This window comes from Rhipicephalus microplus, chromosome 1, assembly GCF_043290135.1.
Source record: "Rhipicephalus microplus isolate Deutch F79 chromosome 1, USDA_Rmic, whole genome shotgun sequence".
In the NCBI taxonomy this organism is placed as follows: domain Eukaryota; kingdom Metazoa; phylum Arthropoda; class Arachnida; order Ixodida; family Ixodidae; genus Rhipicephalus; species Rhipicephalus microplus.
The window spans coordinates 277,194,957-277,208,493 of record NC_134700.1 but is presented as its reverse complement, the minus strand read 5'-3'; the positions used below and the strand labels follow the sequence as shown (position 1 = coordinate 277,208,493).

At 42.2% G+C, this 13,537-nt stretch overlaps 1 protein-coding gene across 1 annotated transcript in view; it reads left to right on the top strand.

Moving 5' to 3' along the window:
* The first annotated feature begins 2,799 nt into the window (after positions 1 to 2,799).
* Positions 2,800 to 13,537, top strand: part of LOC119188237 (gamma-tubulin complex component 3 homolog) — a 40,361-nt gene continuing 29,623 nt past the window's right edge. Inside the window, exons 1-11 of the mRNA XM_037436173.2 lie at positions 2,800 to 3,027; positions 3,103 to 3,148; positions 3,427 to 3,488; positions 3,560 to 3,627; positions 4,158 to 4,256; positions 4,715 to 4,847; positions 5,563 to 5,690; positions 6,278 to 6,466; positions 9,492 to 9,606; positions 11,703 to 11,797; positions 12,515 to 12,586. Of these exons, the coding sequence (XP_037292070.2) occupies positions 2,943 to 3,027; positions 3,103 to 3,148; positions 3,427 to 3,488; positions 3,560 to 3,627; positions 4,158 to 4,256; positions 4,715 to 4,847; positions 5,563 to 5,690; positions 6,278 to 6,466; positions 9,492 to 9,606; positions 11,703 to 11,797; positions 12,515 to 12,586 (1,092 nt within the window). The 5' untranslated portion in view covers positions 2,800 to 2,942. The remainder of the gene's footprint in view (positions 3,028 to 3,102; positions 3,149 to 3,426; positions 3,489 to 3,559; positions 3,628 to 4,157; positions 4,257 to 4,714; positions 4,848 to 5,562; positions 5,691 to 6,277; positions 6,467 to 9,491; positions 9,607 to 11,702; positions 11,798 to 12,514; positions 12,587 to 13,537) is intronic.

Here is a 13,537-nt window from a genome sequence, read left to right as displayed (position 1 = left end):
ACAACAGGAGCTATCACTGTGGCGTAACTACCCATTTCCACTCCTAATGACTGCAATGCTCGTGTGTTCACTTGCAACTTTTGGAAGAGTTTCTTCAACCCATCTACATCTTTAGGACTCTTCACTGCTTCCAAGTTTGCAAGCTCTTTTATGTAGGTTTCTTTCAAATTATCTTCTCGTCCGAAGGTTTCTTTCAGAAGAGCGACTGCATGCTCGTAATTCTGATCAGAAAACTGCAAACCTTCTATGAGGGACGCAGCCTCCCCGCTCAGAGACGCCAGAAGGTAATTAATTTTTTTATTCTTCGGCATGTTCACTCTGGTATGCACCGATGTCTCGAACTGATGCCAAAACCTTGGCCATGCTGTTTTTTTCCCATCAAACTTGATCATCTCAAGACGTGGCAACTTAACAAGCTCTTGCGTCTCCGAGATTTGGTTAGTACCTTGCACTGAACTCGCCTGTTTTGTGACTATTCTTGTAGTCAGTTGCGTCGCTTGTTCTAACTCGCGTAATCGCTCCTCTATTTTTGTCGTTGCAGCGACGATCTTCATCTCATAATGCAAAACTCTTTCAAATTCTGCCTCCGCGTCGTCTTCTTCAATGAACGGTTCTATCTGTTCGTTAACTTGTCTTAGCGTCTGTGACACGCTCTTCATCTGGTTCAGAAGCGTCATAAGTTGCGCTCAATCGGCGTCTTCTTCTATCTTCTCATCGATTTCGCTCGCAAGCGTCGTCACATTTGCTCGAAGCGTCTTCCGCTTCTTCGATAGGACCTCTTTATTCATGCCTAAAACGTGTTGAAAGAGCTCTTGCCTTTTTATGTGCGTCTCCAACAGTCCTCGGTCGTGGTCCTTCTCTCGACGGTTCGTCCTTGAGCCAGACGCTGCTGCTTCGTTCTTCAACCCGTTGTTGCGAATGGGGTTGAAGTCTGTGCGTCTGTCTTCAGATCATCCTGGTCACGGCACCATGTTTCAGAAGGACCAGAGAGACCGCAGAACCGATACGTCTTCGGTTTATTGTTGACAGAACAGAAAAAAAAAATAAAATATGCAGAGCGTGACCCTGGCTACTTCTTCTTCCTCGCCTCCGAGCTCCATCTTCAATCTGTTTTCTACACCCACACTTCAGGTACAACGGTTGCAGGAAACAGCTAGCTGTCCCAGCTCCGCGGGACACTCACAATGCTGGGTAGACAGGGGCAAGGCTCCTTTTTTTTTTCTTTTTTTTGCCTCTCGAGACGTACTTGGTCGTTGCACGTCTCAACGTGAAAGACCCTTTCCTTCATTTAATGGAGGTGATCGCTCGCCGATATCCCGTTTAGGGATCCCTGCCATATCGTGAGTGATGAGCGTGTAGTGAGACATATTATGCCATTTTATTCTTATGTACCCACCCTATTGTTTTATACTGCGCTCTTGAGCTGAGAAACAATCTGTGCTTGTTGTGGGTGGGGCCCTGTAAGCGACGGCTGCTCGTCGGCCGGGTCTTATTTACAGGTACGCGCAAGTCGCGCTTAATTCGCTCCATCTGCTTCGATAAAGCAGCCTTCCAGGCGTACATAGCTGTAGCATATCCGACGTACCCCGGTTAACCAGCCTTGGAACGCTTATTCATCACATGTATATACGAGTCCGAACGATATGTCTTGTGCTGACACAGCTAGGGGAAGCGTAGCGTCCCCCGTCGTAGCGCGCGGTCAACGCGACACGATCAGCTGAGAAAAACAAAAAAGAAAAGTAAGGGGGGAGGGGGGCAGCGCATCACCTCCTGCGACTCTATTCAGTTTTCCCCGTCATCCCTAATACTGAGACGCGATATCTTAATCGCACAGCTGCGCACACAGCAAGAGAACGTGCCTCGACTTCTGTAATGGGAGGTTCATTCCGTTAACTAAAACGGCCTCTTAATTGCGCAGCAGCGCCGCGCTCGACTTCTGATAGGCGCGGTACATTCCGTAAATAAAACGAATTCTGTAATGCGCGGTTCATTCCGTTAGTTAAAACGGAATTAAAACGGCCTCTTAATTGCACGGCAGCACCACGCTCGACTTCTGCTAGGCTCGGTTCATTCCGTTAATTAAAACGGCCAGCGTCGCTCATGCACTCGCGAAATGCACCGCGGATAGCACCAAACTCTTACGGAGAAGCCACAACTACAGAAGAAAAATTTTCAACCAAAAAATGCACCGCGGATAGCACCAAATTCTTACGGAGAAGCCACAACTACAGGAGAAAAATTTTCAGCCAAAAAATCTACCGCGGATAGCACCAAATTCTTACGGAGAAGCCACAACTACAGGAGAAAAATTTTCAGCCAAAAAATTCACCGCGGATAGCACCAAATTCTTACGGAGAAGCCACAACTACAGGAGAAAAATTTTCAGTCAAGAAATGCACCGCGGATAACACCAAATTTTTACGGAGAAGCCACAACTACAGGAGAAAACTTTTCTGCCAAATTTAGCAACAATCTGGCAACAACCATCCTTCCAGTCTGGCAACCACTTATGCAACGCCACGGAGGAAGAAAAAAGGTGCGTGTGCAACGCCATAAGTAACCTTGCCGAATCACTGTCTACCGCTGCCCAAAACAGAGAATAAAGCTTAAACCAGCAGCTCAACTATTTTGTGCGCTGACCCGCAAAGAAGTTGTTGCCATTTTTAATCTTAGAGGCCATGCTTTTGCAACCTTTCGTTGTTTTTGACAAATACGCTCCGAGATATGCCAGCCAAAGTATTTAACAAGCCAACAAACGACACTAGCCATTCGGATCCACGTCGGCGGTCGTTTCGTGATTGCGCGCGAGCGAATAACATCAAATGCGGTGAAATCGTGAATGAAATGTAGAGGTGACGTGTTTATGCGTTGCTTAAAGCCAGCTGGGACATGGCAAGACGTTTTGAGTGTTACCGCTTGCGGTCTAGTGCTTAACAGAGCTGATGGAAATGAATCTGCTCGGTGAAGAGCTGGATGTTGCAAAGCTATGGCACAGTTTGTGCTTGCAGTTGACAGGACTTCCTGCAGGTATTCTCCCCGACAAAAATGTTTATTGGCGGTGCTCTTTGCAAGATCATCTGATTTTGTTTTTGTTTTTTTCAGACTCTGTACACGCCATCTACGAGAATACTCTAGCGGCTCTTGGATTGTAAGTACTGCCAACGCTTCCCGCGTTACTCTAGTTGTGTTGGTGCTGATATAAATTGGTCCATGAGCTTCGGCGAAACCAGCATGATTCCGCAGAAAAATTGGTTGGCAGTATCACCTCTTTCTCTTTGATCGTGGGCGCTAAGATCGTCGAACCATATAAAACTAGAGTACTAAGTAGTTTCTACGAGTGAGGAAGTTTATTGCGATATTCTGACGTTTAGTAGCCGAGAGTATTGAGGTTAAAATATTAACAATTGATTTTTGCAATCTTCGCAGTGCACTTGAAGGCCCCCAAGACCATGATGAGACTAGAGTCGCAGAGCAAGTCATTCAGTCTTGTAAGGAAAACACAGTGAAATACTGGCTGCTGCTACTGCGAGCACTTCCGATAATGTCTATCTCGTTTCAGTTATCGGAAAACACAAGGAAAAAGAAGCTGTCCGGTTCTCTGACCTGTACCGAAGGCTTCGATCTCCGGTAAGTAGCCTCGCGTTCAGTCCATGTTTACGTCTTCTTAATTTTGTCACACTTCACTGTTTACAAACCTTCTTTCCTAATCGGTAGTAATTGACAGAGGTGTCAGCAGTATGGAGGTGGTAAGGGTGTGCTCCCCTCCCCCAAACTTGTCGTCGGAAGTAGGGGGCGTGCCCCCTCCCTCTTCCTCTTATTTTAAGTGGCTGGGTGAGGGCCGATATATTCGTGCCGAAATTAGCAGATTTGTAAAGCAGGCAAGCTATCAAAAGTTTCTGTGTTCATTCTTCACCGTTGTGCTTTCCACCACACTCAACAAGCTGGAAGTAGTGGTAGTAAGTTTTCACTGGTCACCGTTGTTGGTTGAAAAAAAAAAAGAAAAACATGTTTTGTTTACAATTCTGTTTTACTCTTCACATCAGTATCTTTTTTAAAAATGGAGTGAATTCTTGCCTGTCATGTGGTGAGGACTGAACGCACTCTCAGAAATGCGAGTTCGAAGTGAAAGACTTTTTTGGTGCACGTTCCTTATGCAGGCACTAGACGGAGTGCTGCCCCGGCGACTATCCCTGTTGAAGCTTCTCTTGTGTCTGCAAGACTCTGGCCAACACCGAGGGACGACGCGACCAAGCTTGGTGGGCTTGGTCATCCACATTTCGAGAATTGCTGTACTTGAGCTGTCGTTTGCACCTATGTCACATAATACGGTCTTGTGCTGCAATAAACATACATTCAAATTTTACATAATCCTTCGTTTCTTCTTAATGATGAGGTGGAAAAACGAATCTGTTTCCTTGAGTGCTAAGCGCCATGTTTCTTGTGACAAACCTAGTACTAGGGTCGTTCCGCTACCGATTCTGTGATGTCGCCTGCGTTTTCCTATTTCTTGCTTGTCAACTCATAGTAAACACATTTTTTGGTCAGCGCTGGGTATGTGTCATTCTTCTGTTTTTGTTTTTTTTGCTCCATCTCGGCGTGCTGTATTTCACGCTCCATGCTTTGACCTTTGTGATGCAATGCTTGACTCTATTTAATACAAAAGTGCAATCTGTTCCCTCTTCTTAGAGCTTGATCATAGCGTTCACTCTTCTAGGAGTCCTACCGTCTGTCACAGAACCGTGCTTCGTCTAAGCCTACAGCGCGCATTGAGTTCTGGCCGTCTCACGGGAGCCATGCAGCAACTGATGGAACCCAAGAGCACTCAATGTCGGCAGGTGTCACTCAAGGTGTGTGACTCTGCTTTTCCTCTCAGTTGGGTTACTTTCTAGGTATACCCCACTAATCTTGAACATTTGCATTGGTTTTTGAGTATTTGCCTCTGCTTATTCTCTCCCTGCCTCTCAGCTGAAGTTTATCAAATTATTTATTTCAGCTGTCTAACTGGAAAAAAAAAATGATGTTGAAGGCTGTCCACTTCTCCTAACAATTTTTATTGGAGAACTATTGTTGCGTATTGCCTGAGTAGGAAGCACCAAATAGGCCAGCGCTTGATCTACTCAGGGGCCCTCGTATGTTACAAACATTGTGACAGAACAGCACAGAAAACGGGACAGTGAACAGACTGGACACAGCGCCGTAAACATTGTGGCTGTTCAGCCACAATGTTTATGAACTAACTAGCCCACCTGAGAACATTTGTACACTGTGTACAGTACTCACAGATTCAAATAAGACAATGATTTCTTTTAGTATAATGACTGGTATGCGCAATTGTTCGAGACACTCATGTTATATCGCAACGAATTTGGTTTCTAATGGTTATGTTGGCTTTCATCTATGCGTTCGTGTCCCGATTTGTGACGATATGACCTGCACTGATGACTGTGGAAATGAAAGTATGGTTGTTACTTAGGCCTAAATTGTCTTGCTTCTATGTGCGAGTACTGTACATTTGTTTATGAGCAAGACACTGGATCATATGTCTCCCTCCATTTGGTGCAGTGGTTGGAGCAACCTGTCATGTGGGGCAGAAGGTTCTGCGAGATGTGCTATTCTGTCTACAGGGAGTGTCCAGCAGCTTGGTGCAGTTCCATGACTTGCCGCTTGGAAGTTTCACTGTTGACGCTGAGGTAAGCCATGGCCTGTAGTACATTTAGCAGCACGAATGTGTCAGTAGGAAAGAAGTGTATGTTAAAGGGCTCATTTTCTTCGTCAGAAGTAATTATAATGTGAAAAAAAAAGTGGACGAAAAGATAACTTATAATAACATCCCCTATAGTTTCCTTGGCATGATTATTAGATCTCATTAATAGTGCGTCAGTAAGTGACTTTACTGTTGGGGGCCCTATAGATAGATGTCATTGACTGAGATGCTTGTCATCGATTGCTATCATTTTGTGTGTGTGTGTGTGTGTGTGTGTGTGCGTGCATGCATGCATGTGCATACATATGCATATATGCACGTGCATGAGAGGTAGAGATTGATTACCCACCTGAAGGTGCTTGGGACTCTGTTATATTCATTGAGGGGTTCAAATTTTGCCTTCAAGTCATTTGTGCATTGAACAAAAATTAAAACGAAAACTTCATCTGCCACCAGTTACAGATCTGTATCATAATTTTTTAGGTCAAGCAGTCGTGATCACTGCAGTATAATTTATGCTTTTCCAGAATTTTTCGTCATGCCCCACTCTTAATGTACTCGATTGTTGTGCAGTGTCAGCTTTCAAGTCCACAGCGGCAGATTGTGCGCAGTCTGGCCGTGCTTGGACGCCTGCGCATTCTGGTGGATGGCTTCTGCCGACCGGAAACATTGCGGCGTGGGCTACTGTGTGAGGCTTTTGTGGGGGCATTGCAGAACGAGATGGCGGAGTACTACCGGCTACTTGCACTGCTTGACACAGAGGTGACAGTCTGTTGTTTCTAAGCTTCAGAAGTGAGCATTGTTTTGCAGGGTCGGCCGCTGTGGACTCTTTCCGCAGAACATTTGTACAATGGCAGGAAATAACAAGCACAAATCAAACGTTGACATAAAAAAATGTTTTGTAGGGGGTCGTATGAGTAGTGAACTCTAAGACCAAATCGAATATGTATCAAATAATGGTGACACCGAGTCGAATACGAATTGAATGCTATTCTAATTTTAATTCAAACAGTAAACCAATACTTTTAAAAGTAGGCCTAGACTGGGAAGGTGAAAATTTTGAAGGAAGTTCAAGAATTCCACTACATCTTATTTGAAACAAATATTCACTAGCTTGAACAAATGAACATTATAATGACTAATTACTGACAAAAAAATACTATAAATATTTAAACTGAACAGCTTCTAGAGCCTTCGAAATATTTTGTAACTGCAGCCTAAAATACTATAGTGGTGACTACAGTATTCATGGTGGTATTTCTTCAGCAGCTTTTAAATAAAACTGATTCTTAAATATTTAGCAATTTTAGTAAGTTCACATCATCATAAATTTCGTAGAGAAGATAGTTGGTTGCTGACCCTGTTGCTTCGGTGACCCTGGAGTTTTAAAAGCAAGACGTGTGCATCCTGTAATTCATATGGCGTTGATATTGCCGTAAGCACATGGGCTGCTTGCATCAGGGTAATTCGATGAAAGCAAGAAAAGTTACCTCCTGTTGTTTCCTCGTCTAATCCCTTTGAGCATTTTTCATTGTTGCATATTATTCAAAAACTATTTGAAAAGTATTTGGTGTTTTGAATATGTGCTATTCGATTCAAGTACTGAATTGAATAAAATGCTATTCTATTTATTATGCGAAATTTTTTTTATATTTACACAACCCTAGCATTTTGGCCTCACTATTAAGGTTTTCTTCACAATAAAGGAAATGCTTTCAATTGAACCTTTTTGTAAGAGACAGACATCGGGAAGCAGTTTTTATCTCTTTTGTCTTTTTTCAGCAAGGTACCATGTTCTCATTTCCTGATCAACCCCTGTTTGATGTATGCACACTCGAGTCTCTTTTACCCAAATATTTGTTATGTTATTGTATCCTATTAAGGGGTTAACTTGTATAGGTTTACTGGTGTGAATTAAGCATAGATTGTATATTAGGAGTATATTGCCTGAATTGCATTTGACCGTTATTTTCGTTGTCTGAATGTAAAGGGATCGCAGATGAAGCCTTGCTGTTACATTCCTTTATTTTCGTAGTATGGTTGAAACATTTTGTGTGTTAATGATTGGTCGATGCTTGTTATTTCCGGGAACAGCATGAATTTTTTCTTCAAGACAGGCATTCATTGAACCCTAGAGTTTTCATTAGGTGGTACACTTTGGACCACTAAGGTTTTCTAAGCATATCTACAAATCTGAACTATGAAACAAGACTTCTTACACAGTGTCCATAGCTTCTTCATGTGCATTCGACTCCAACGATGTCACCATCCACTTTTGTATGCTTTCTATGGTAAAAGAAACCGCTTAAGATGCTCCAGTGCCACAATGTTTGATATAGCAATTGAATATGGCTGCAGCACGCGCTGCAAATAGGTTTCTGCACCGACTGTGCAATGATGTAAATAGTGGGAAGAGCGATTACTTCGATGATGCAGTTGAACAGCCTCCCCAAGCACTGTCATCGTGGGTGGCCAAGCAGAAAGCAGATGATGCAGTCTCTCTGAGATCTTGTTTTCGTTAATGACCTCCCTCTCACCTACATAGAGCAGCTAGATTTTCTTCAGAAACGTGTGCATCAGCTATGCGTGCAGCAATCAAAGCCTTTTCTGCAAACAAGGGGTACTTAGTTGCACTACCTCACATGCATGCAATTTAAATGTTTTCATTTATCTTTTGTCTTTTTTTTCTGTGAACCCACTTACAGCAGTTATTGGTTAAAACGATGGAATTTCCTTGGCTTTGGACATAGTTATAAGTGGACTACACAGTATAGCTGCATGAAGTAACGTTATCTAAATGTTTCTTCAAGTCTATCTACAATTGTAAGAAACTAACTGTAACGATAAAGGATTTTAGTGTGATCAACAAAAAGTTTAACCTGATATTGAAGGTTGTGCAAAGATACACACTGTGTTTAATGCTTTGAGCACCATTATGTTCATAGAAGACATCCTAAAGGGGCGAACCACTGGGTCGCTTCAATGCAGTGGCTTGAAAAGTGGTTTCTCCTGAAGCTATCAAAGGTATCTATTGTATAAGCAGTGTGATTACATTATACTGTGCTCTTAAGAGTACACTAACTAGTATATTGCATATTAGTCAGTTATACTGCACTGCATGACTTGTTAAACCACGCGATGTTAAGAGTTCTACAGGTTGCTCAATTAAAAGACAGCTATTGTACATACATTTTAGGCATGCATAATGTTGCCTAAGCAACACAGTAATCATGAAATTGAGCTGTAGCACAAAAACAGCTCTAAAGATGGTACATTACAAAAATTAAGTAGTAAACAGATATTGTTATAATGTTGCCTAAGCACCACAGTAATCATGAGATTGAGCTGTAGCACAAAAACAGCTCTAAAGATGGTACATTACAAAAATTAAGTAGTAAACAGATATTGTTATAAGGAGTGACGCACCTAAGTTCTGTTTCAAAGGCACTTTATAGTTTGGGTACTTGCTTTACTAACATGCAGTGTGATAAACTAATGAAGATATACTACTAGTATTGTCCATTCTTAAAGGCAACATCTGCCAGTAATAAAGCCAATGTAACCAGAATCTTAATCTTTTTATATAAAGGAACCAGCTACTGGAATATTTACATGTAAAGCATTGTTTTGTGAGCCTTTGTTCCATATCTAAGTGACAGTCGTAAAGGCAAAATATCACTAAATGGCTCCTCAGTCGACCATACTGCACGTAGGTTTGATTTCACATTTATTAATTTCACTTTTAGTCACTGTTTAATAAACTCCACTTTTTTTCCCGGAACTGCAGCTAAACTGCCCTGATGCCAGCACTGGTGCCCTGACATTGCCACGAGTGGTGGCATGGACAAACAAGTGCATGGTCAGATATCGTTTCCTGGGGGATCTTGTGCATACTTGTTCAGGTAGGAATTGGAAGAGGGTATAGTATTCAATGCCTTCTAGCCAGTGCAGTCTTACATTAACATAACAAGCATGTAATAACAAGACGAACGAATTTGTTTTGCCGCTGTACACGTCTATAGTACTAGGTATACATGTACACGTACATAACATGTACACGTCTATAGTACTAGGTATAGAACATTGACGAACCTGTTTTTGTGATGTGTGTACCAATTCATCGGGCCAGAGATGTGTCTATATTACAGTTGAGGTGAAGTGGTTGGAAAAAAAAGTTTGGTAGGGCACGTAGTGCGAGTCTGTATGACGGTTAACTGGTACTCTGTTACATTAATGAAATGAATGACAGGGATGTTGATGCATTGTCATGGCCACTTGTTGATTAGAGGGAGTGACAATATGAAGAAATTCTGAGGGGCATTGTGAGGTACACACATGAACGTTGTAATCATTGGTTGATTGTTAAGCAAGGTCATGATCCTGTAGTGGGCTTATATGAGCTCATGGTGATGACAATGCATTTAAAGGGGCCCTGAAACACTTTTTTGAGTAACGATAGAATTATTTCACTGGAAGTGCTTATTGCCTCACAAGTTCAACGCTGCAGAACATTTAAGAATCCGTCCAGTACGAGCGGAGTGTCATAGATTTGTCACACGCTGCAGTCGCATTCTCTCTTCTCTTGTCCCAACGACCGTGCTGGAAGCTATGCAGAAAGGGATGGGAGGGGCAAAAAAAAAACGTGATGTGCGCCTCGTGATCTTGAGCACTTTTTTCTTTTTTTCTTTGAATAATTGATGTTTTCAGTGCAATCGCACGCACGGACAAGTGACAGCCTTTTGCGACGGTCTATGTAACGACCGAGCGCTATGTTCAGATCAGCCAATGGCAGATAGATGTGCATTCTACGAGTAATTTTTGAGCGTCGTCTGTCATTTGTTGAGGGAAGAGAAAGCAATTTTCAGCTGACTTTCATATTTTATTGTGAATTACAGGCCGCATGCTGTGCTATAACATTTGGCTCACGTGTTCTTGGGAGCCTCTACTACCGACCGATAGCATTTTCTGACCATGATCAAAAAGTGTTGCAGGGCCCCTTTAAATATTATTGCTGGCCTGAAACATTGTGTATGCAAGGTCCGGTAAGGCTGCATTTGAGAGCTTTTGCAGAAACATGCAGTATCTTTCCAAGTTCAACTGAGCATTGACAGTCGATGTGGATACCTGTTCATTGGTTGCCTCTTGACATACGGGAACTAAAAACAACATTAGCTGTAAATAAAAGATATCACGACTAAGCTTGTGTGAATATTTGAATGCTTCAAATATTCGAGCGAATAGTAGCGTATGCGAATTCGCTTCGTTCCGAATTTAAATTATTGAAAATTTTGAAGTATTCTCAATGAACAAATTTAGTGCAAATTTGAGGACTTGTTTTCTTTGTTAGACAATGTTGATGAGAACTAACAGACAGTAATGCCAAGGAAAGTAGATAGAATGTTACTAGAAATAATTATGATCCAAATGTGAAGAAAGGACACATTAGGTAAATTCACATTTATGTTTACATTATGTGTACTTCACATTTACATTATAATTACTCCTAGTGACATCCTCCGTAATTTCCTTGGCATCATTGTCTGTTAAATATCATTATTGCTAAGTGCATATCCTTTGTTCAACTGTATAAGTGTCATGTTTTAAACCATGTCGGGTTCTTTTTGTGCACCTAAATTTAACTGCAGGACCATCTTTGCTATACATTCTTGCATGATACTGCTGCCTCTGAATTTTATCATGGTTTATTTAGCACAAAAAAAAAACCTACTGCATGTATATCACAGGCTCAGAAATTTAGGTAGTATGCGTGTGATGTACTGAGTACAAATGAGTAATGCTGGTGCATCAACCGTGATACGTCACTCCAGCCAAGGGTCACAGTTGTGCACAGTCACACTTCTCTCATGTGTCCTGTCATTGTTTACATTTACTTTGTTGGTGCCATGCATGTGATCGGATATAAAGCAGCAACTAGCCCAGTTCCTTGCTTTGCTCAATGTATGACAGTAATGTAAATGCCTTCGCATGTCATGTGCAGTGCTCAGAGGTGGCGAATTGGCGAGCCAGCTCCATGGCTGTCTGGCAGATGGAGATTCTGAAGTCAGTGTTCTCGCACGCAGGCTCCTCCTCGCGGTGAGTGGCAGTTTTACATCTGCTGTAGAATCAGAAGACGGAAATAGCTTGAGCACAACTTCTGCTTAAATGGAAGAACTGCCTATGGCATGATGGTTTTGTACTTGAATGTTGTTCCCCTAAACATCCCTCAGTAAGTGGAACTGCTGTTAGATGGAACGTATATTCCCAGCCCCTTCAGGTTTTGTTTAGCAAGATTTTTTTGTAATAGTAGTCACGTCCTCAAGGCGGGATTGTGATAGTCGTAGACTATGATAGTTGTGATTGACGGCAAGAAACACCTTTCCAGGGCTTATCCCAACATGTTTATAATAGTTGAGGTAAGCAAGTGGATGAGCTCCAGAAACAAACCACTTTTCTCCCTACTTTCAATGGCAGTGCCGTGTACCTTTTTAGTGCCCAATTACCAGCCACTCTTTTATGGTGACTCAGTAATTATAATGACCAATATTGTCAGTGTTTTTTATTTATTAGGTGTTATTTTATCAGGAAGCAAATATTAAAAAACAAATCTGAAATTACAGTTTAGAAAGTCTTGTTTTCGTAATGTGCTGTTGTTAAATATTATGTACGGTAGGTAGCAGAAATAACAAACACAAGTAAGGGGTTTCTAGCAAATAAAAGTTCTTAGCTTGATACTTGGGAGGGTATGTCTACTATAATGCCCTTTTTCTTCAAGTGGATGACCCTTCGTAAATATTTTCCGGGCATAAACAGGTGCTGCAACCCTGGTACAACATGCTTTGCCGATGGATCCAAACGGGCCAGCTTGAAGATGTCCATAATGAGGTAAAAGGCTTTTGATATACAATGGATATATACAGTGGATATAACTGGATATAATGAAATTGATGAATTCCAGGAAAAATTTCTTATAAAGAGGATTTCGTTATATGCAGGTTCGGTACAAAAATTCGGAAAATAAACGTGCAAATTAAACATAAGAGGGACTGAAGACAGAGCTAACCCAAACCATTTATTTTTCTGTAAAAAACTGCGTTATTATTGCAATAGCAATTATATGGATACTCTCTGCGGGATTTTGCCGTCGCCACCATGTTCTGTAACGAGTTCAAATTGATGACATGCCCCCGCACATCGTAACTTTCATGAGCAGGTAAAAGCGCGTGAGCGCTGCTGAAGCATAGATCAAATGAGTCGGCCCATCCCTATATTGCTTGGAAAGTGCATAACATCTCCCGCGTGTTGGAACTGCCATCGAATGTTCAGAGAGTAAACCACCTGTCTTGAACAAGCATGAAACAATTCGCGGAGGAGGGGTGAGGATCGCTCTCGTAGCTATAATGAACTTGTATTTTAAGGGCGGTCACGATCGCTGCCACACTTGCTATTTCGGCGAGTATCAATGGAGCTTCAACGCGAAGGGATTGTGTGAAAAGAGCACTTCTCCCTGGAGCGGCTGTATTCGCTCACACCAGCGTTTTGTAGGAGTTCCGCGATATCGGATTTAAAAGAGTTGGCTGCCAGCCTTACTTCCTATAACATTACAATTTCTTCCTATCACATTCATTGCATTCCATTCAAAGCGCCGTCGTGTTGTTGCCAGAACTAATCGGCTAATCGCTAAAGTTACCAGCCTGAGAACTCGCAGCACAGCGCAACACGGAAGCGTGTGACGAGTCGACCTCCGAAGATCTGTTGTTACCATGGTCTCGGAGAGTTTTCAACAGTGCCTAATCAGAGATCAATTCGGTGGTGACGGCATGGTTGTCCGAAATT